General features: G+C 41.5%; 1 protein-coding gene across 1 annotated transcript in view; it reads left to right on the forward strand.

The window, feature by feature from the left end:
• KDR (kinase insert domain receptor) overlaps positions 1-2,237 on the forward strand; it is a 30,274-nt gene extending 28,037 nt beyond the window's left edge. The window contains exon 30 of the mRNA XM_053976462.1: positions 612-2,237. Coding sequence (XP_053832437.1) covers positions 612-816 — 205 coding nt within the window. The 3' untranslated portion in view covers positions 817-2,237. The remainder of the gene's footprint in view (positions 1-611) is intronic.
• The last annotated feature ends 21,991 nt before the right edge of the window (positions 2,238-24,228 follow it).

Raw genomic sequence — 24,228 nt, forward strand, 5'->3', positions numbered from 1 at the left:
AGTCAGCACCCAGAAAGGACTTGTATTTATCAGCTGCAATAGCATCAACCACCCCTCAAAGATACTGAGCAGGTGCACACAATTGAGCACTTTTTTTTTTTTCCCTAATAGCTGGCACTCAAGTTTTCAGGATGTACCCAGGTGTATTTTCAGAGCATTGTACAGGGGTTTCATTGTGCAGTTCACAGGAAGCACAGTGGCACTCATGCAGCTGAAGCTCATGTATGCTCTCTGAGAGCTTCTCAGGAATTATTTTTTTTCCTGGACAACTTCAGTGCAGATGAAGATATACTGCAGTTACAATTGCACCATAGCTGAAGTAAAGCCTCTAAAAGCTTTTTCTCCATTTCATCTGCAGTCGCAATCTAACTCCTTGTATCATCATAAAATTAAACATCTTTTTCATGCATTAGTGAAGTTAGGGCATATGAAAAGGTCTTGCCTTATAATCAAGTGTATGTTTAAAAAGGCTTGAAGCCAGGTTTAAGAATAGCCTTTTGCTTTGGTTGTTGCTGTGATGGAAAGCAGCTGCCATCTGGAGTCGCCCACCTGCCCTCCAGAAGACAGTCTCCACAGCTCTCTCAGCCCTGTTTCTGACTGGTTTTTTGCAGCACGCTGGTGCCCAGCAAGAGTAATGAATCCGTCATGTCCGAAGCCTCCAACCAGACAAGTGGGTACCAGTCGGGATACCACTCGGATGACATGGACACCACTGTGTACTCCAGCGAGGAAACCGAACTCTTGTGTGCCCAGGAGGCTTCGCCCCCGCTCTGCCGCGCTCATGGGCTCCCCTACGAGAACCCCGCACCACTCTAGGTTGAAGCTGGCAGCTCCAGCTCCCCCTGGGATGTGCCTTCATTGCCTGGGCTGGTGGTATTCAGGTTTGATGTATTGAAAGATGGCATCCATGGGACTAAGAAAAGACATTTATTTTTCCTGAAGATGATGCAGAAACATGTGGCAGCAAAACTGCGCTGTGCCAGGCTGGGGCTCTTTCCTCAAGAGACGCTGGTGGCTGAGGGTGCAGAGCCCTGGCCATGGTGTGTGGGCTGTGCCAACCCCACGGCAGAGGCTGAGCCTGGTGATGTCGAGCATCTGCCTGATGCAGGCAGCATCACAGCATTCGACTTAACTGTTCCTACTTGTACGAAATAATGGCACATCCCTGCTTTTGTGGGGGTTTTTTTGTTTGTTTTTCCCCTTGTGGCTGGACTCCAGGAAGGAAACAGCACGGCACTGGCTTCTTGTTTCTCAGAGTTATTCCTTGCTTGTACCTTCACAAACAAAAAAAGGAACCTCCAGCTCAAGGCTCTGGCACTCTGATGGCCTGAGACTAAACACAGGCTGGGCTAAATATAGGTGGGGGTGATGGTCTCTGTCCTTGGCAGAGGAAAAAGGCTGCTGTACAAGTCCTCGTGAGTTGCGTTTTCTCAGTGAAGTTGGTTAGTAGGGGGAAGGCAGAGCACTGAGCCAAGTGATGGGACTTAAATAGCAGGGCCATGCCTGACCTCTGAGGATGGCTCTGCTCCCCTTTCATCCCCAGCACCCTCACTCATGCCAGATGCCTACCTGCCTCTGAGCTGCCTAAAACTGCTGCAGAAAATACTCCCCTCCCCCCAGATCACCACCTGGGCAGCCTCTGCAACAGGTAGAAAAGGCAATGTCATTTACCCTAAGACCACAGGACCTGTGGTTCTGGTGGGGCATCCTGAGGGTACCCTACCTTCTCATCTCATTCCCCCTCCCTCAGATTTAGGTCTGACTCTTTCAGTTTGAAAACTGAAAAGTCTGTTTGCAGTGGCAGAGATCTCAGTTTATGTAGCCTTGGGAATCCGTGACTGGTTTCATGGCAGCTCTGATTTTCTCCGAGTGCTGAAATTGTGCCTAATAGTTGGACAAGTTCTTAACTGTGCTCTTGTAGTCCCAGAACTCTATTGATAGACACAATGAGGACTACAAGATTTTAAAATGTAAAGCTATTTCTACTGAGTTCTTTTTGTATTTTTATAAGTATTTTTTTGTTTGTACTTACTATAATGTCAAATGCTGGGAACCATGAATATAAGGCATATACAGTATTTATAGCCTCTTTATGTAGAAATAAATGTAATATATTAAAATATAAATATATATTATATAACAGATATTTTACTATTCACATTTTGTATTGGTGTTCTGTAGCATTGCAAAGGTCACAAAATTTTTTCATAGCTAAAGCTTTTCACTTTATTAAAAGGGACTGGAAATTTAAAGCTGGGGGCTACAAGTAGGTTTGTTTTCTTTTGTTATATCTGTTGACAGGGAAGATTCTAAAGTACTACTTGTTTCAAATCCACAAACAAGTAATAGGCATGTGTAGTAAAGAAACTTCAGTGATGTTTAGCAGTTGGCAACAAATACCTTTAGAGAAATGGCCAGAGGAAGAGACTGCTTGTACGAGCTGAATCTCCTCTGAAAGAGTTTATTATGTTCCTTTGGGGATGGTTGATCTAATTGTATTGTGGCTTTTGCCACTGGGGAGTGGCATTTTCCCTTATAGCCTTACTCATCTTTTCCCACTTTTGTTTCTCCTAGCTCACTTCTCACAGACTAAATGTTGTCCCTGCTTTTGTGCAGTGAAGCCTTCCTTTATTTTAAATCTGTACTTAAAGCTCCTGCCTTTTCACTTCCTTGTCCAATTTTTGACTTACTCTTCTGCACTGTGTAGGCCTTTTTTCTGAGGGCAAGGCTGTCCCCTGCTAGGGACATAACAGCTTATGCTAAAAAACAGTGCAAGGGAAGTTAAGCCACAAATTGCAGACTTTAATTCAGCTTCTCTTTATTGCAGTTTGAAATGAGACAGGCTACTGCAAAGTGAGAACATTTGTCTAGGAAATGAGAGATCTCACTTCTAAGTTCTTCTCAGGCTGAACATGGGACTAATGCTTTCTACACATTACCTGCATTACCCAAATACAAGGCTATGAGATGTCAAGTTGTAAATGTTTCTCCATTGCTCCCCCTAAATGTAAAGCATTTTATAGCCAGGAAATCAGGAGCAGGGAGGTCAGATAGAAAAAAAGGAAGAGGCTTCCTAGATCATGCGTAAGGGCTTCTAGGAAGGATTTCACATATATATTTGACATTTGCCTTGCTTCCCAGGCAAGAGTCTAGCCAGCAGAGTATGCTCAACAGACAATGACAATGCTACATCCTTTAACATCCCCCCTATGCAATATTTTTCAATGTCTTTAATGAAAGTGCTCTTCTATATATTATTACACGATGGACATAAAATACTGACACTGGCAGGACTTTGATGAGCCATATGTTGGAGAGTTCTGACACTGAAGTGGAAATTGAGATATGTCATCGATATCCATCTGCCTTAGACCTGCATTCCTCAAGGTTTGGGATGTTCAATTTAGACATCTTATCCTTCCCTGTGTGTCCACGGTACCTCTGAAACATCCTCCCACCACAATGCAGACTAATGAAGTTTCAAGACATAGCCATGTCAGTTACTAAATTCACACTTACAATCCTTGTCAGCCAATTAAACTCTCTTTTGGGTCCAAATAGTTTTAAATATGCCTGAAAAATGTGGCAACTAGCACACCTGCTTTAGGAAAGGAAATTAGTTTCTAAAAAAAAAAATCAACCCAAACCATATATTCACTGTCAGAAGCAAGCAAAGGTTCTATAAATGTGTTCATATCTTTGGCATCCAGTAACACAATTCTTTTCTTAAACCATGGCCATTGCATCCTTTAAAACACCTGGACTTTTTGTTGTGTTTTGAATACAGCACATTCAGCTAAACCCTAGTCATTCTACATCTGTCGTTGAGATGCTTTAAATTCCAAAAAGGGTATTTTCAATGAAACAACAGACATATAAAGCACAGATTTGCAATGCCTTGCAAACCAGTCCCAGCTTTATCTCTATCCTGCAGCCATGCAGCAAAGCGTCAACATTTGGATCAGCATCCTTATCCATGAAATTCAGCCTGGATCTGAGCCCAATGAGCTACAATAAATAGAAGGGACACTTACGAAATTATGTATCCAAACATATCACCGTGAGCAGCTGGGTTGGAGTGAGGAGAAGCAGTGATGGGATTGATTTGTCTTGTTCAGAGGAACTGCCAGAATGAACAGTAATTGCTGGTGGGTTAGGATGTGGGGAATCAAGCACAGCATGCCAGAAATAGGCAGTTTCACAGCTTGGAGATGGTTCATGTCAGCTCTTATCAATGTAAACACAGCTCACCTGAAGAATGCAGTGGTGTTCAAGAGTAGTAGGTAGGTCCTTCTTCCTGCAAGAGGTACTGTAAAATGAATCTCATCGTTTGCATGGAAATGTCTTGGCAAATCCAGTCCTTGCCTAAGCTTTTCTTATTAATGTGTCTCCAATTGCAAACAAGTGCATTTCACATGAGAAAAAAGGTGTTAGGATGATACTCCATGTCTTCTGATGCGGTCATCCTGAAAGACCATGCCTGGATACTCTTGGGACAGAGTGCTTATTAATTCTAAAAGCAATGTGTGACTAAAATCACTACAATCAGAGCTGCTGACATTGGGGACAAAAATTTCCTCTTCATGGCATCTCTTTTTATGGTTCCAAGGCTGGAAAACATAACTGGGTAGCATGGATAGCCTGCAGATATAAAGCTGGAATTTGCTATTTTTATGCAGAACATTCCCAATGAATCATCTGAGGTTTCCCCTCGTCACTGATACTTGAGTACACACCCTGTGTTACCTCGCAGTATGGGACCTCACAGAGCAACAGCAAGGGCAAGGAAAACAAAGTTAACGTTTGTTCTTTCTAATTGACAAATTTATTAGGGACAGAACTTAACTAACAAAGACCTTTTCTTTGGACTTCAGCCCTGTATTTTTATTCTGCCTGGCTGAGTGTTGCATTCTGTGTTGTAATATATGTCCTCAGCTCCTCAACCCCTGACATTCAGGCTGATTAAGTCCCAGAAGGTCATTGGGAAACATAGCAGGAGCTTGTAACATATGGTGCTGATAAACATCTCGGCATCAGAGATAAGGAGCTGCTCAGTGTAATCTTAGGAAGCTCAGGTTTTGTTGCCATAAAACTGTACAATGTAAAGCCTAATCCCTACACAGGTTTAATTAGCTGTTAAACATATCAGATTCATGATGAAGGGTGTTCTGGTTACCTAGACATTGTTCACTGGCTGTCACTAGTTGGTTCAAATGTGGAGTATCTCTGTCCTGCAGCTTGTTAGGATGACATGTTATGGTGAATGATGGCTGCTCTGTAAGTTTTGGAGAGGAGTGGGGGGGAAATTAATTCAATTTCCAGACCCAGCTGCAATGTCAGACACAGCCTCTGGTGCCACAAAAAATGGCAGCGCCATGTGGTTTCCTAAGTCCTGGTCAAAAAAAAGACTTCCTCAAAAGGTGGAACATATGAAATGAAGTTCAGTTATCTTTTCCAAGGAGAGCTGAATCTGTTCACCATCCTACAAAGCTGTTTCCTTGGGCTCCATGCTGCTCTCTCTTCCAGTATAGTCATGCTAAGTGGCATGCTTAGCAATGGTTTCACAAAGACTGTTTAGCTTAATTTCTCTTGGTCTGTTTTCACACTACAGTCAGAAGCATGATTGCCACTCATTGTAGATAGACATAAGGCAGTTTTCATCCTGCCCAGCTAAGCAGCAGTGCCAGTGAGGGTTTGGCATTGCCAATTATAGGGATCGCCCCATGATAGTGGGGCACAACAAAGTCTGTGCTGCTGCCACCACTACCAAGCTCACTAGCAGGATGTCAGCCACAGGGTAACCTCTGTATGTGCTGAAGTCACACCTTCAGCTGCAGCATCTCCCCATTTGGGAATAACCAGAGGAATGCAAGTCATGTCTGGTTTCTGGAGTTTCTTGCACTTCTTGGTATATTCCATTCCCCTGTTGTGTCATGTACTGCAGCAGCAAAGGTTATTTGTCATGTTTCACCTCTATCAAACTCATTTGAAGCTAAAGATGGCAGGTTGTTTTCCACCACTTACTCCCAGTGTACTGCACCCTGGTTAACTGCAGCTGATGGGGGCCAGCAGGCAGCAGTGGCCTTGGTTTAGGACTGACGCTCCGCCTGGGCTTGGCAGTGCTGCATTGCATGGAGCAGGGGAGAGGAGCCAATGACTGAAAGAAAATTTTAATAATTGTGTATATCCTTTTCAAATATGCATAGGTCCTGGAGAGTTGTGCTTCAGCACCAGGAACCAAGGAAGAACAACGGGGTTTTGCTTGTTAGAGGCCTTCAGGTTGCACTGTTGGATTGGAAGACCAGCACTGCTTTCTGCTTGTTATGTAGACGCTGCTTTATAGTGCATATTTCATGCAGAAATATGCCCCTTTATTCCTAGAAAGGATAATTCCTGAAGATTTCCAGGTTTTCACTTGTAGACTTCTCCATTTGTTTCTCTGTTCACCATGTTCAGGCTATGGTTTAAGAGCTGATCAGTTGGGCAAGGCATCTGAACCAGCAATGGACCCTTATGTTTAATATCCTTTGATGGATTTTCCACTTTTTGAACTCGTGTGTAACCCTTAACATTTGCAACATCCCACATCAAGAGCTGCTTGCATGGAGATTTTCACTAGATGGCCCAAGCTGTTTTCCAGCACATTGATCAAGTTTTCCCTACTCACTTTCATCGTGATATTCAGGATTTTATGGACATCTATCCCCCAGTCTTTCCCTTTGAAGTCAGAGCATTCCTGTAAAATCTGCTTGCATCTCCCCAAACCTGTAAATAGGGCCCCTTGGTGAGAAGGTGACATCTGTCTGGCATGATTCCCAAGCAGGTCTCCACAAGATACCCGGCTTCCGTCGGGAGGAAGGAGGGTGTGGGACAGTCAGCAGAGGACCGTGTTTTGTCAAGGCATTTGTGTGACGGATGGACCGCGGCATTGGCGAGCATCAGTCAATGTCAAGACCCGACTTTGCCGGCATCTTCTCAGCGCTGCTATTTTTGGCTGGTGAAAGGTTTCCAGGGGCTGGGCTGGACTTGTCTCCCGTGTGCAGCGTCGCCCTGTTCCCAGGCTGTTTGTGCTGGCTCCTGGCTGGCTGCAGGGAGGGATAAGAGGCAGAAGGCAGGGGCTGGATAACTGAAATGCAGCACAAACAGCAGCACATTTACCACCATGAACCAGCCAAAGAGAGAGAAAGCCAGGCCTATCTTATCAGTTACTTACTGAGTTAAGACTCAGGGGTATAAAAGCTCTCTTTAAACTCTGGGTAATACCCATAAACGGAGCTCTTAGGAGATAACTTCACCAGCAGAACTTTTTTGATGCACTTATGTGTAGTTTTGTATTACAATTACAAAAACATCTTTATATTGTCTGATAAACTTCTTAAACTGGCAATAACTATTTAACATTTCAGTATAGTCAAGTACTAAAACAGCAGGGAGTGTGTAGCTAAAGCAATACAATTATTAATGTATGTTTGCTAATGCTATCAGAACAATGGCTTTAGTAATTCCAAGCCTGCTCCCAGGCTAATGTTGCTAATTTTTCAGGAGGATTATTGAGTTTTATTAGCAATTTTCTTCTCAGTATAATTATATAGCTATTAGAGAAATCAATATTGTATCATGTAGAGTCCCTTAATAGCTACAGTTCGTAGAGTCTGTAATGGGGCCAGCTTTGAAATCAAATAATTACGAATCTTTATAATTCTGCTGAAACTGGGCTTTGCATGATGAGATAGATGTCTTAGACATTGAAGAAAAGTTTGAAAATCTGTCCACAGTCTTAAATCTTTGCATTCAATTAACAGTTTTACAAGTAGACTGTAGAAATACATCGCTGTATGTTTAAAAATTCCCCCCTGCCTTCTGGCTCCTAGATATCATTAAAATTTCTGACCACTACATAGTTTTCAAGAAAATCAATATATTCATCTAAATATGCATATTCAAATCACTATGCCATAAACACATTTGCTAATTACTCCAAAAATTCACTAGCCTAATGAAGAACAGTTTGCCGCAGAAGTGTCTGTGATCGATTTCTCATCTGAATTGATGAAGTGTTTTTTATTTTTCATTATATGGTGCTTTTTCTTTTTTAAGAGCATATTCCTAGGTTTGGGTATATTATAGTTCATCAGAGCTTAAATATCATGGTAAAAAATGCAAGGTATATCTCAGGCAGCTCTTGTTTCACAAGCTGTACTTGCAGTATATATACTTTCAGTATAGCTCAACCCAGCATTTCTCTGACACTTTGACATTAAGTGTCAGAGCTGGGCAGGTTCTTCCCCAGAAGAAACTCCCTAACTTTGGCTTAGGACTCTTGGGCTTAACCCTTACCCCATGTTCTGTGGGGATTTTTGTGCCAGCAAAGGGTAGAGCTGACTGAAAAACAAATTGGGGTGGGGTCATTTGGATGGTTGATTGGTTTTCTCAGGTTATTTTGAATTCAGCTGCCAGGATATGGTTTACTGAGCATCACAGCTATAAAATGGGATGTGGGAGTTGCAGGAGGGAAAGCTGTGGATGCTGGCAGTAGTGGAGTGGCACAGTTTCAGTCCTTCCTCCAGCTGACACTGCTTGTGAAACTAAAACCACTCAACTTTTTTCAGATGTAGCACAATGTGTCTATGTGGCTATGAGCTGCAAATGGGGGACAGTCACTCACTGCTTCCATCTGGGGCATTGTCTGAGATGGTAAGAAAGACCTTTTCCTCTGTCCACTCTGTTCTTGTGCTTTCTTCAGTAGCTGAAGGAACTTCAAGTAAACCTGAAGATATTCCTTCAGATGTGTAAAAGTCTTCATCAAAAGAGTTCTCTGCATTCCTTTTACTTGTGTTACAGAGAATAAGATAATACAGAGAACAGATAATACTTTGCTCACGCCTCACATAGTCTGTGTCTTACAGAAATAGAGTTGTAGCGGAAAACTGTTTTTCTGTCTCTTCCAGCATAAGAACTAGTGAGCATCAGCTGCAAATACATTAATATAGCTTTCATCTGTGCTCAGTAAACTTGTGAAATTCTTTTCCACAGGTTGTAAAAATTTACATCAGTTGAGCAAACTGTTAAGCAAATTAATGGAAGAAGAAATCATTCAGAAGCAATAAATATATAAAACACATCACAAGTTCAGGAAATCTCTGACTTGTAAATCATGGGAAACTGAGACAGGGTGTTTGGGAGAAATTTTCTATGTGCTTTTCCTGCTGATTTACCGTTACTTTGGCTTCCACTATCGATTGCAAAAGTTCCTAGAAGTGTGCTTTGGGTACTGCAATATGACCCCCTGAAGCTTTTATAAGTGAACTTGTAAGCTCTTGTTGTTAACTGAAACATCGTCTTGACACTAATTCTCTGCAAGAGTTACAGTTTTTGGGCTGCATGTAAAAGATGATAAATGTGTGTTTTCCAACACACGCTTAAAGTGCTCTGCAAAGAGCACTGTATACATTGGTAAAACAAATTCTGCTAAAATTGCTCTAAGTGCTTCCAAGCCCTTGGAAAATGAGTGTGTCTCCAAAGAGAGGGTGAAGGGCAGTGGACCAGACAGTGTCACAGACACCTCACACAGGTGGCTTCATCACCACCAAGTACCAGCTGCACAGCTTGTATCTCTCTCAGCAGCTTGTTGAAGAGTCATGTAACCTCTGGGTGAGAGACTTTAGGCCCTGATTTTCAGCCTTTTTGCTGCAAATAAACACTGCATTCCTGACATTTCAAGTACACAGGCAGAATATCCTCAGCTTCATCAGGCTGCTGACATGTTGTGCAGAGGAAATCTATTACTGCCTCAGGAACTGATGGGTTTCCTACTCATTCTGAACAGATTGACTGGTGCTAAATATATATATCCTGTATTTCCACACAGTCTTGGTGAAGAAGTCAACCTGTTTACCATTTTTTTAAGATGGAAAAAAAACAAAAGGTGAATGTAAATTGGTAATTCATAAAGGAAAAACTAAATCACATTTTTCTTATCACTCCATGTTTCTAGCTCAAAGTTCACTGAACACAGCACGAGACCATGCTCAGCAATGCACAGAGAGGGAAAGCTCATTGACACCACTGGGATGCCTGTGTAGTTAGTAATTTTACAGGGAAAAATTTCCTTGAGGCTAAAGCATGGAAATTCTAAACAACTGCTGAAAGTCCATGACATGTAAAGGCCGTTTGCTTTGGTGTCTTTGGATGTTGCCCTGTGGCATCCACCTTTCAGAGACAGTCAATATTCTGGCCTCGGGAAAATCCCCAGTGACAAAACATAGCTAGATACACTGAGTCCTACAGCTGGTGGAACTTGTGCATCCACAGCCTCTCTGCAAACAAATGAATAACTGCCCTGAATATGAGCCAGAAAAAACCTGTCAGATTTGCAGCTTGGTATTTAGTGCAGACAAGCACCAAATATCTGGCAGTGCTGCTACAGCTCTGTCAGCCCATGCACAGCAGGTATGTGAGAGATCTGGAGCCAGGGGCTGTACATACCATGTCATGCAGTACAGGTAAGACATTTTCACAAGACTCTAAGACAGCAGTTAACCTGTCTGACTTCTTCCAAGCCTTTCCCATAAGACTGAAGAAGGGGAGACAGGGAAGTGAAGAAACAGACAGCCCTCTGGGAAACCCAGCTCCCTGTTTCAGCTGACACCTCACTACTATCTGTGTCCTTTTCCAGCAAGTGACTGGCTCACTTTAAGTATTCTCCCATGTGAGAGGTATGATATGAGCTGGTAAACAAGTTTCTTCTGCAAATATCATTGTAAATCTGGTGTGAGACCACAGGAAATTTCAGAGACAACTTACTTTAATCTCCCTTAAAAATACTCTACCTTAAAACTTTAAGATTAGACCATAGATGTTAACTATCCAAATAGGTTTTTTCTTCCTTATTCCCCTGTTTCGCATACACTCTAACACTTTAACATTTCAGTCATCCTCCCAGCTATCTTTAAAGCAAGACTCTAGAAACCTGGTATAGCTTTCCTTAGTTATTGCCGGGAATAGGTGAAGATGCAAGCAAGGCTGTGATTGGCATTGTCAAAGCAGGAACTAATCAGCCCCTGGGAACAAACATTTGTTGTTCTGTTTGGAAAGCAGTAGGGAAAACTCCAGTTACATCTGATTTTCTCTCAACTAAGCTCTTTGCAGACAAGGACATGTTAAAATAAAACTCATTAGAAGAAGAATATGTTAATATTACCTGAGACTGAAATAAAAGGGAAAAGCAGACAGGTCAGCCCTCTAAGCCTAGAATCAGTGAAGCTGAACTAGCTGTGGCTCCTGCTCTTGCCATCAGATTTCATAGTGCCTATTAAGTTACAAACTCCATCTGAAGTCCTTCCCCAGCACTAGACTATATATATAAAATTATAAAATGGAAAATTAATAGATTCCAGTAATTAGTTGACTAAAAGGTTACTGCAGGGGGCAGGAAGGGAGAACAGGCAGACAGTGTGATCATATTAGAATGACTTCCAGCCCAGGGTCTGCAAGAACCATCAGAGTGATGTTATGCAAAAAGTTAAATGCCATACATACTATACCAAAACCACTGAATACATTTTTTAGAGAGTCCAGGGAACCAGTTTTCTCTGAAGTTCACAGGATTTTTGCCCTCATATAAACCTCCTCCTTTTGAGTAACATCATCCTGCAGAAAGGACTGTGTGAAAATTTGTCCTCATTGAAACCCAATAGTGTTTCACCTTGGATTTTAAACCAGCCAATATTTTAAGTGTTGCTGTCTTGGCAAGAACTGTGCATAGAAAAATCACCTTTCACTGGCCTCACAGTTTCTGAAGCTCATGGGACAGTATCTGTGGAAAAAAACAAGGCCAATTAGACAACAATAACCCAGGCTTCTCCCTACAAAACAGCAGTCCCCTCCCAGTGCAGCTAAAGGAAGCAACAAGCCAGATGAGGAAGGTAAACTTGGGATCTGAAAGGAAAGAGTCTCTGGTATTTATAAAAGTCAGAGGTTCACACGGAAACTTGGTTACAGCACTGATCCTCTCCAATCTATTTCAGGACACACAGCCCTTTTTCAGCTATAGTATTTGACTCATTGGTGCTGGAATACTGCTTCTCTTTTTAACTCTTTAAATGAAAAACCTTGTACTTTGATTTGAAACCATAGTGACAGCTAGAATATATGAAGTGAGAGCTGAGTGCTGAAATTCATTGCATGAGTAAAATCAGAGAGAAAACCAAACCACAGCTTCAGCATGTGAACTGTAAGCAAAAAAAGCCATTTGACCCATCATGGTTTTCTGTGATGGACATACCCATGACATGGAAAAACAGAACGGGAAACTGCCTGCAGCAGGCACTGTGATGAATGGCAAAGAATGCTGATGCATGCTACATTTCAAATGTTAATACTCTCTGAAAGAACAGCATGAATTGCATTTAATGTCTTCTCACAGGATCTTGGGGTAACTGAGGTTTGAAGGGACTACAGAAGGTCTCTCCTCTAGCCTCCTGCTGAAGCATGGCCAGCTCTGAGATCAGATGAAAGTGGACTTCACCATCCTCTTTGAAATACTGATAAAAATGTTAAATACAACAAGAGTTTACAAGAAGGACACCTGTGATACCTGATTTGTTACCAGCTTCTAGGTGGAGGATGACCCATTAACCCTCAAAGCCTGATTATCCAACCAATTTTTCAGCCCTCTAGTTATCCATTCATCCAGACTGTAGAGCTCTAACATGGGATACAAGATCGTTGTGAGTGGCAGCCTGAAAGGCCTCACCAAAGGCATCTGCAAAGCCAGTTATTTTATCACAGGAGACAATCACGTTGATCAGGCATGACCTAACACTCTTAAGTCCATGCTAACTGATACCAATCACCTTCATTCCTTTATATGCCAAAAAATTCTTCCAAGAGTATTTGTTTCAAAATTTTCCCAGGGATCAAAGTGAGACTGACTGTGTGCACTGGATTGTCCTTTTTGGTCTTTTTTGACCATGTGTGTGTAGTATTTGCTTTTCTCCAGTCACTAGAGAGGCCTCTCCCAGTTTCACTGACTTTTCAAAGATCATACAGAGGGAACCTTGCATCTCAGTGGGCTGTAGCTACAACTTCTCAAGGGACCAGAGTCATTTCAATCCTTTAACCCTGAAAGCCAAGAAAATATTTTGAGGAAGTTGGTCCTCAGCCCTGTGACGTCTTCTGGGGTCTAATCTCTTATATTTTCTATTTAATATGTCTATATGATACTAGATGAGAAATAAAGGCTCTAGCTATGATGATTAATAGATGTCAAACAGCAAGCTTAAAGGATCAAGCTATAGATGACACCTGACTCTTAAGTTTCTGTTGCTCCTGTCCAGGTGATATGTTGACTCAAAGGAGATGATCCTTTCATTTAGAGAGGATTCAATACTAAAACTTAAAAAAGAGCTAGATACCTCAATCCCCACAATAGGAAATACACTTACATATGCCTGAATATCTACAGTAGGAATAACTGGGAAACAAGTGGGATGTCCTAAGGAAGGAAGTGTATAGCTATTCACAGCCCAAGTGTAAAATGTCTCTATCAGAATCACAGAATATTCTGAGTTGGAAGGGACCCACAAGGATCAATGAGTCCAAATTCTGCCCATGTGCACCCAAGAGTCACACCATGTGCCTGGGGGCAAACTCCTCTTTCCATCCATAGATGACTGTAACATTTTAGCAATTAATTCTGGATTATTCATCACTCACTCATAATAACAACGCTTCATTCTTGGATTTTCTGCCTTTGGACTCTGTTTGGACTCTGCACTGTCCTTTGTGAGCTTTCTGCTGCAGTCAATGTAGAAACCAGCCAGCAGCCAGCCAGCAGCCAGCCCAGCCAGAGTCACACTTACATCCATTATCCCATTACACAGACCCTATTGCCCTTCAGGTACTGGGAGGAGACCAGTACAATTTCATATGTAGCTCCTTGGAAAGCTCAGAAAAAGTGCCTGGATCCTCAGAAGTGCTAGGGCTTCCACATGCAGTTATGATCCATAGAAAAGGCATGCCTGGCTTTATTTGGCTCAAGATTTTTCTGAGAGCCTTTTTGCAGAGATATTATCCTAGGAAAGACATGCATGTTGGGAAAAAATTCTACTGTGTGGGGACGATCCTCCTTTGCAAATGCCGATGAAGCATAAGGAAAGATGTAGGCTAAAACTGAATCTATTGGAAGGTGGGTAAGCCTTTTGTCATCCTAGAGAATACCTCTTGCTTTTTTGCCATTGTACCTGGGTAACTTCTTGTAAATAAGTACTCTTGGATTTGTTGACCAACAGGAACTGTCTATAAAACTACGTCAGCATTAGCACCAATGCAACTCTGTAGCATGATTCATGAGCTGATGCCAAGGACTTGGTGACCAAACTGTATGTGGGGAGAGGAGGTTGCTTTGAACCATTTCTAATCTGACTCGGAGCCTGAATGCCCTTAAGTGGCTGGGGCATGTCCACTGTGTTTCTCAATCTCACCCTTTTGTCTGGGTGATCCCTTCATCATCTGAAGGGATCCTGGTTTACACATGCTATAATGGTATCAAAGAACTCAGCCATGGGCAGGAGTGGAAGATTCGCTTTCAAAATGTTTCTTTAAAAAAAGAACAAAATGTTAAGGTCAGTACACCCTAAATACTGGTCTTGATCGTAGGAGTTTCCATATCACTGTTAGTCCAGGTTCCTCTCCTTGTCCAGACCTTTTCTACAACTTGTTAATATAAGCCTTCAGCTTTTCTCAACAAATTGGTTTGAACTTTCTAACCTCAAAGGTTAAGCCTGCTGCTCAGCGAGTATCTCATATTATCTGCCTTTATAAACTAGAAGAATGCCTGTGTCATCCCAGCCATAGATGTTTGCTCCACTCCTGGCAGGATTTTAAAATTGCAGGTTACACCTGTTTATCATCTGGAATGAGAAAAGCAATGTGACTCTCTCTGTAGCAGTACTGTGTTTATCTGACAGCTCAAGCTCAGGATCATGAGATCCTCAGGAGACCACGTTTCAACTTGGTATCCTGATTTGTGGCCTCTAATTGTTTGTTTTGAAAACAGAACTGTCACCAGCATCCCTTGAAAACAGAGCTCTGGGTTTTAACTATTTTGTAGCAGTCACTTGATATTACTGCTAAAATGAGAGAGCATGTTGGTGTTAATTGAGGTCAGCATCAGATGTGTTTTATTGGCTTCTGATTGCTACCATTACAACCATTATTCCTACTGCTTACTTTTCTATAACCTCCTGCTCATCCATTAGGTAGTATATCAGTTAAGCAGGTTTCTTCCCATCATAATAATAGCAAACTAGGATAATAAGAAAGTCAGCTTCTCCTCCTTGAAAGTAATGTGGAAGTGTTGTCATTTCACCAGCATCATATCAAGCTAATTGTGCTGAAAGACATATTATAGCATTTCCCTTCTTCTTCAAAAAAAAAAAAAAGAAAAAAAAAAAGAAATTAAAAGTTAGGATTATGCACTTAAATCAGTCCTAAAACTTAAAAGCTACAATTCCAAAAAGGAATAAGAAAGTGACAGGCACCTGTCAGCACCATCACCTTGAGTAATGATGGCCTCAGTTCTAATAATAAGCACTTGTCTCTGCTTTGTCTTTGGGTAGACATCCATGCCTGAAAATAATCACAGGGCACATAATTCACAAGTACATTCAAATGTAGATGTGTCACAGGGAATTTGAGATATAATAGAGAGATGTGTTGGACAGAAGTGCTGGGGAAGGTCATACCATTCCAGCCCATCTCAAGCAAGATCCCGAGATGATGGAGGAAAGAGCTAGTATGGGCTAGCAGGAACCTTCCACAAAGACCTACAAAGAACCGAGGTGTCCTGTGTCTTTTTCTTTATTTTAGAGGTTATGCCCCTTTTCAAAGCATTTGGTGAGTTTCTCCAAAAAGTAGGATCTTATTTTTGCGTCAGGTGTTGATGTTCTATGAATCCATCCTTAAAAGGAATTATGTGCTTTGTAAGCAGTTTAAGATATTTCCAAACACTGCATTACTCACTAAGTAAACACAATTTCTTCTCCTTCTGCTCCTATTAGCTTGCATTTATCTGATCATCTAAGTCAAGTTCCTGTGGTGTTTTTACTCTTAGTGGTAATTTTGATTTATTTTGATTAAGGTTTCAAGATTTTACAAGGGAGCATAAGAGGAGAGAAGTTTTGCAATAACCCAACTCACATTTGCGGGGAGTTAATGGAGTTTGAATTCATGCTTGAACAATCCCTTTTCTCTCCCTGGTGAGTAAGGTGAGAAGTCACCACTCGTGGGCTCAGGGATGAAGACAACTGGCCCGGGAAAATGATGCTTATCACCTCCTGAATGAAGTGAGAACAGGTAAAGATGATTAGGCAGGGTAGCAGATATGTTTCTATCCAACTGGCCCTGCTACCCAGAGACACTGGAGGAGTGCAGTAAAAAGGAGTGAAAAATAAGTGCTGTGAAGGATGACTTTTTGAGTTGGCCAAGCTGCACGTTAAAGTCAGATTTTGGGAAGAGATCAGGCTTGGGAAGAGATAAAAATTATAAGAGAGTGTCTCACTCTCTGTCGTCCAGCCAGTTTGGGTAGTTGGAAGCCTCGATTTCTTTTGCCTTTATTATCTATTTCCACACAGCACTTGTGGCAAATTACCTTATAAGTGTGACCAGGATGGAGCTCACTCTGGCTGGTCAGGGCTTCACATCCTAACCAGCAGGGACAAGCCCCAGGGGCCAACAGAGGTGAAGTGGGATGTGTTTGGAGGGACAAGGTTTTAACACCAAGCTATGCCCAAGCACTAATAGGATAAGGGTCGCACATGGACAAACTAATTTTACTATCATTGTTTGGATGCCATCAACACTCATCTGTCCTGGAATTAAGCTGAATACTTTTAAAATAAGGCACTGTGTTTATCCAGTTAGCAAGATGACTGGCAATGACCTAATCTTGAGGTGTAATATTTACATAGTAAAAGTAAGGATCTTTGATGAATAAAAGATAGTAATTAATGGTAAGAAACCGGGGATTCATTCACAATAAACCTGAGCCTGACTGAAGAAAGGCACCCTAAACAAGGGTTGAAAGAACCTTGGGAGAAGAAAATCATCATTCATCTTTGCACATCTTTTGATTGAAGTTGTTTTAGGAATCACCTTTCAGAAGGAAAACACCCAGAGCATATAAACCACTTTGGCCATTGTTTATCCAAGGCAAAACACAGGGACACAACTTAAGTGTGTATAAACAGTTAATTTCATGGGGAATTAGCCTGTATTTCAGGGATCAACAGGGCAGCAAGGTACAATGTGCTTCAAGTTGCCACTGAAACTCAGAATGCATGTGACAAGGGTTTTAGTAGAATTTTTAATGTTATTCAGAATATTTATCTTTGTAACAATTTTTCTGCTCTGATATTTAGTTTTTACCCACAACAACACCTACCAAAACTGAGGTAACAGTCCAGAATATTTATCCAACTTACTTATGACATTTAAGGTGAGGATGCTTCTCTGGGGGCTCTGAAGTCAGTCTTTCACATCACGGTCTATAATAATATATTTTAAATAAAAAATTATAGCATAAAAATAAATACAAAAAATCAAAACAAAGTTCTAAATTTACCATAGAAATTTTGTATTTCAGACAAATTTGAAATAAAAATAGGAGCTGACTGGCTCTGCTTCTGTATGTGGCATTTAACATGAAAAAAAGTCAACAAGAACATCATGGTTGTTACTTCCAGGAAGCAATCTATTTTTAATATTACAAATGATTTCCTGTTTTCTTTTATCTGAGATTTCTTAAGAGCATATGAAATTCAAGGGTTTGAACATTTTTTTTTCCTTTTTGGCTGTGGTATGCAATCACAGAGAGATATCAACATTTGTTATTTATTTTAAGAAAACCTCTGCACTATATCAACTAGGCAGGGTAACATTGATAGGCTTTATGGTTCACAAATGTCACCCTTGTCCTAGGTGAAAAGCTACTGCTGCTAGAAAGCTCATGCACTGTGTGTGCATCCAGTGTACGTGGGATACATGTTCTGAGACTGAGAGCAGCCAGGACATCTACTGATCTGGAATTAGATTATCCATGTTATTATTTTTAGTTCTTATTGAATTGGAAGCAAAGTGAGCTCAAAAAGAAACCGTCAAATGGCTCCAACTGAGATCAGTGATAAACAATATTTTTTTCACACAGCAAAAAGCAGAGTAAACACAGCCCAGGTTTGCTCTGGTGGTGAAACTTGAAACAGCAAGAACATCCTTTTCAAATTCTTGTCCAGACTGCTGCAACAGGCAGAAAGTGATGTGTTAGAGAGACTTCTGCAGGCTTTACACAATCTCTGTGGCACCTGCAGCACAGTCTGGAGGTACCAGGGGAGCAAAGAGAAGTAAGTATACACATATCTGCATGTACAGCAGGTACTCATGTAGAGGGCCAGACAACGTGTGGGGTCCTGCAAATTAGGAGGAAAATCTACTGATGGAGCTGATTGCCTTTGCTGGATAGTGAATATCTATGAGAAAATCATATTTCTTGTTTTAATTTGACAAGAACTTCAGTCAGTAAAGCCAGTCAAGATGCTAGTGTCAGAATGCAGCTTGATAGTTCCCTAATTTTGCTTTGCAAGGTACCTTTCTCAGTGATAGGATCCTATAACTTCCTGAAAGCTGTTAACTGCTTTTGCTGAAAAATGCCCAAACTTAGCATAAACCACTTTTAAAAACAAGCATGTTTGGATTTGTCCGTGTGTTATACTACTCCAGTTCTTCACTGCAAATTCAGAAGCTGTAATGACGCCCAAATGGATGTTTGAGTTTACCTCTTCACTGAGGAATGAGATGTCTGGTTTTTAGCTCCAGTTAGAATCCCTGTCTCCAGAAAATCATTGAAGTTTTCTCTTGTGACTACACTGCTAATCTTATGCAATGTGTATTCAATATTGAAAAGCCTACAATTGTTATTTGTGCACCCAGACTTAACCATAAAACTGATTTTCATACACTCAGATGCTTCCTCAGTGTCCACTTCAGAGTGATCTGTGTTTGTGTTGCTCCATCCTCTTCTCTCTGACCATTTCATTAGCTTTGAAACAGAATTGTTGCCATTGCAAACTGAGTTAAATTATTTTCTGGTCCTTCATGCTTTGTCATGAGTCACACCAGAACTGCTGACTTTCATCAAGACACAGAGCTGGAGTCATTAGGCTCATAATGATCTGCAGCCATCTTCCTTGCTAGCACCTGCTTCCTTTTCTGATGCACTACAACAAAAAATGTAAGCAATATGGCAAATTCCAGAGTCATTCACAGTCATCTGGCATCCCTCCACTGACCTTGGTCCACAAACTGAAGACCAGCTGAAAGACCTGTGAGTTGGTTCATTGCCAGTTTATCCTGGAAATCCTTGGTAGCTTTTTTATCTGCTTTGAATACGTGACTTTGGTGGTCCTCCAGTAGCTCAGGTGGAGTCATCCATTTCCCTCCCAGCCCTAAGCCCCCACACCTTTGTCTTCACTCTCAGCTGTTCCCCTGGGCTGTTCATACTGCTGGCTGTCTCCAAGCCATCACTGAAGGTCTGTCCACAATCCAGGTGGCTCAGACTGTTCTGTGACACGGTGAGGGAAGCACCATTCATGCAAGGGCATTGACAGGCACCCCTGCTTCTGTTCATCTCCCAAAACCCACAATGAATAGAGAACAGCAGGTTTAACAACTTCAGTAATGACCTAGATCATGGGGCAGAGCACACACTCAGCAAGTTTGAAGGCAGTACTATATCAGGAGGAGTGGTTGATATACCAGATCATTGTGCTGCCACGCAGTGGGACCTGGACAGGCCAGAAGAATGGACTGGCAGGATCTTCATAATGTTCAACAAGGGGAAATGCAGAGTCCTTCACTTTATGAGGTGTAACCCCAGACATGAGTACAGGCTGGGGAGTTAAGGTCTGGAAATCAGGCAGAGGTGGCCTTGAGGGTCCTGGTGGCACCAAGTTGAACATGAGATAGGCATGAGCTCTTGCAGTCTAGAAGTTCAACAACTTCCTGGACTGTACTAGGAAGACTGTCTTCAGCAGGTTGAAGAGGGAATCTTACCTCTCTACTCATCATTAGTGAGACAGATCTGGAATGCTGGGTCTAGTTCTGGGCTCACCAGTTCAAAAAGCACATGGACATACTGGAGTGAGTCTGCCAAACAGCTACAAAGACAATTAAGGAACTGGAACATCTCTCAAATGAGGAAAGGCTGAGAGAGCTGAGACTCTTCATTCAGCCCAGAGAAGAGAAGTCTTGGGGGAATCTTAGCTGTGTGTGTACATACCTGGGGGGAAGGAGTAAAGAAGATGGAGTCAGACATTTCTTAGTGATACCTAGTGGGGAGAGAACAAACTGAAACACCGGAAACACTTTTTTATTGTGAGGGTGACTGCACACTTGCACAGGTTGCCCACAGAAGCTGTGGACTCTCCATCTTTGGAGATATTCAAAATCTGACCGGGCATGGCTGTGAACAAAATAGCCTGAGCAGAAGAGTTAGACTGGGTGATCTCCAGAGGTTCCTGCCAGCCTTGCCCATCCTGTGATTCTCTGATCTTTTCAGTATCTGGAGCTGGATGATTCAGTCTCTCCCCTTTCCATGGTTAGAAACCAGTCATAATAATAAAAAAAAACTGATTTGACCCTTTATTGTTGTGGATGACTTCTACAATATCCTGCAGTGTCTGGTTTCTTTTGGGAAATATCTGCGTTTGTTTCTTGAGTCCTTGTAGGAGCTCCTTTCTGCTAGCAAGAGCCAAATTGGGCAGAGGCTTCCTAGTGCCTCTAAATTTCTACTCCATGTCAGGCAGGCTGCTGTCCTTTTTTTTCCAAGCTGTGAGTGTTGCAAGGTGCAACACTGTGAATATTGCAAGGTTCCCATTTCTTTGGGAGTTGGTTGATTTTATTCAAAAAATGTTTTAAAAAAATGCATCCCAGGCAAAATACCTTCAATATGCTATTTTTGTGAAGTCTTAAAGTTCTGTTTGAAACTGTGCTAAACAGATTATTTAAATTCATCCATCATGGACCAGCTTTAAGGTATGTGAGAACCTCTACTATCTGTTTGTTCATGTTGCAGGAGTTCTCTTTCCACATTAAATCAGTCACAGTTCTTGACACTAGCTCATGCTATTTGAAGATCAGATCTTCCCAATAAGATAAAATCAGGAGATAGAATCAGGGATCGGATATAATCTTGGATTCTCTCAGAGATGCATTGCCTATTTTTCCTGGATTTTCCTGAATTCAAATAGAAAAGAGATCAGATTTTGTACCCAAAAGTCCTTTCACAAGTATATGATTCTTCCAGTCAACTTAACTCCTGAGGGCAGTGACACTTCATTGTCTACCGCTAGTGTATCTATATTAGTTAGTACCTAATTAATAGTGTAGCATATCAGTATTAATTAGTACCTTTTGCCTTTCTGCCCCTTTTCTCCCAGTGGCCCTTGGCATTGCTAGGACACTTCCTAGGACAAACATAGAATATAGGATGTGAGCCATAGAAATACATGAATGCTTTGGTTAAAGCCTTCTTTGCACTCCTGTTTTGGCAGCAGCTGCTTTGACCTGACTGACAAGAGGAGCTCAATGGATTCTTGATGTTTTTCTTCAGTAAAAATAGACCAAATTTAGGGAGGTAATCCAACCCATAATAAGGTTTACTTCATTATCATGGACCTGGTTTTGGCAGACTCTGGACTTGGTGATCCAAGAATGATGCCACAAGTAAATTTCTATTCCTCAGACCTCACCTACTGGAATAATACCTGACAATCTCTAGAGAGACTGCACCTTCAAAGAAAAGTTACTGATGACTAGAGATAATAAAATGGACTTTTTGTTTTTCTTTTCACCACTCAGGGACTTACACTGTAGAAGTAACCCAAGGCTCTAGCAGATTTCAAACTACTGACTGTCTAACAGCAAGCATGTGGACATTTACCAAGCTATTTAATACAAAATACGGGTCTGCACTGGCATTTGCAAATGGGTTTCTGTGGCTGATGTTCTCTGCTGTATGTCTTAATTTTTAATTCCTTCACTTTCGTTACCTGCAAGTAGTGATTTTTTTCCATTATATTTGTAAAGATACAGCCAGAAAAAAAAGAAAAAAAAAAGAAAAGAAAAGAAAAAAAAGCATAAAATGACAAGTGGCCACTAGGCAGGAAATGAATCACTCTGACTCGAGTGTGCTAACTACAGATATTGCAAATATACAGAACCACTTTGAAAACTTTCCAAGGACAGTGCTCTGTTAAAACTATAACATGTATTCTGAGGATATGAATGTATTATTACACAACTCTTTAAAAACAATAAACCAAATGAAGAACTCAGTAAAAAAACACAGGGATGTGTTTGGATGGGAACATTTGTTTCAAATGGACTGATATCTACTACTTTCAAACCAGGTCTCTGTTCTCCTTTCTAGGAAGGACTCAGGAGACTACTGACTGAGTTACATTAATTCTTGCCAGATAATTTGTCTTTTTTTCCTGCACATCAGTATCAACCCCAAAGGATATTGCCATAACCTGTTGACATGTTTTGTTAGAGAATATATGATTTTTTTTTTTTCAAAAGGAGAAGTAAGGGCTTTTTCTACGCCCTCCTGTGACATTTGGCATTTTTCAGAAGATGACCTTGGCCATTTGCCAACATATTAACATTTTACATGGTATTTCCAGTTTGATTTGCTTCATTGGATCCCATTTGCTTAAGAGGGCAGAAGATATACAGTTAAGCTCTAAGGTTTCTCAGAAACTTTTCAATCTCCTCTACTCCCATGTTGTAATCAGAGGAGAATATATAAAGAAAAGCTGCAAGCTATAGGCAAAATTTAATCCTAACTCATCCTCGTTGATTCAATTTAAGTGATGGGAAACACCAGCAGTTGTAATAGGATTCACTGTTCTCAACATTTTACACCATGTCATTAGTAGAAATAATGTTTATTTCATTATGTTTTTAGGTATGTGCAGAGGATTATCTAAAAATCAAATAAAATATTGACTTGCTTTCAGAGACTTCTTCGTTGAGACTCCTGTTTGATCTGCCCAGATGTGGCCTGGATAATAGGTGACTCAGCCAGGGATAAAAAAACTCAGCAAAGTAAAACATCTGTGGTTCATTTTGGAAAACATCGTAACAAATAGTATAAAGTGTGAAAGCTCATGCAGCTTTATTTGAACAGCCTGACTCGGAACAAACCTGCTGCGTGTCTTTTCCCTCAACTCTCTGCACAGAATGAGGTTTGTCCTGGCCATTTGGCCTTCAGCTGGACCTGCAGCTGGCTCAGCTCTCAAATGCAGAATTGCTGGAGAGTTTTTATTCAAAAAAAAAAAAAAAAAAAAAAAAAAAAAAAAAAAAAAAGCCCAAGAGGAGAAAAAACCCAGTTAGTAACAGCTCCTACATACTCAACAGAAAATGTTAAACTAGCTAGTCCAGACTCTGGGAGAGGCTCCCTTTCCTGCTAGGCTGCAGCCTCCTTCACCACACGGAGTGAGGAGCGCTGTGCACTGCACCAGCAGCATGGAGAGGGCCAACCCAGCACCACACACACCAGCTCAGGTTCCTGAACAGGTTCTTCAGGTTCTCTTCTTCTTTAGACATGTCACCTCTATCTAGCTGGCTCTCCTGCCTGCTGTGTGGGAGGCAGGGGCTGCGATGCCTCAAGGACCTTCCACAACTCTTTTGTAAACAGCCTGGCTTTACTACTCATCCAGAAAGGGTCATTATTTCACTATAATGGTTTGATACGTGTATGAGACCCTCAGGTTTCACTGAGTCGTGTTCGGATGGAGTCAGGGGATGACCAATGTGAGGACTTATGCACCCATGCAGGTGGGATATGACAGGCCATCTGCCTCTGGGGACTGGTGGGGTTCTCCCCCCCACCCACAGCATCCCTTGGCACAGCCCAGACAAACAAGGATCTGTCATGAAGCATGTTCACCTCCATTCTTTCTGCATGACCATTTATTCTCCTGAGAGTGCTCCTGCCTCAGCAGTTTCTGGAAGAGGTCCAGCATTCGTATGAAGTCAACAAGAGGTGGAGAATTCACCAGAGAATTGCCCTTGATCAAGCACTGAGATCAGAGAGTTATGACTTTGGTTTCCAGCTGCCAGCTCTTGCTCCGTCTCTGGACCTTAAATTTTTTCCTTGTCAAGGTAAAT

This window comes from Vidua macroura, chromosome 4 (assembly GCF_024509145.1).
Source record: "Vidua macroura isolate BioBank_ID:100142 chromosome 4, ASM2450914v1, whole genome shotgun sequence".
NCBI lineage: Eukaryota > Metazoa > Chordata > Aves > Passeriformes > Viduidae > Vidua > Vidua macroura.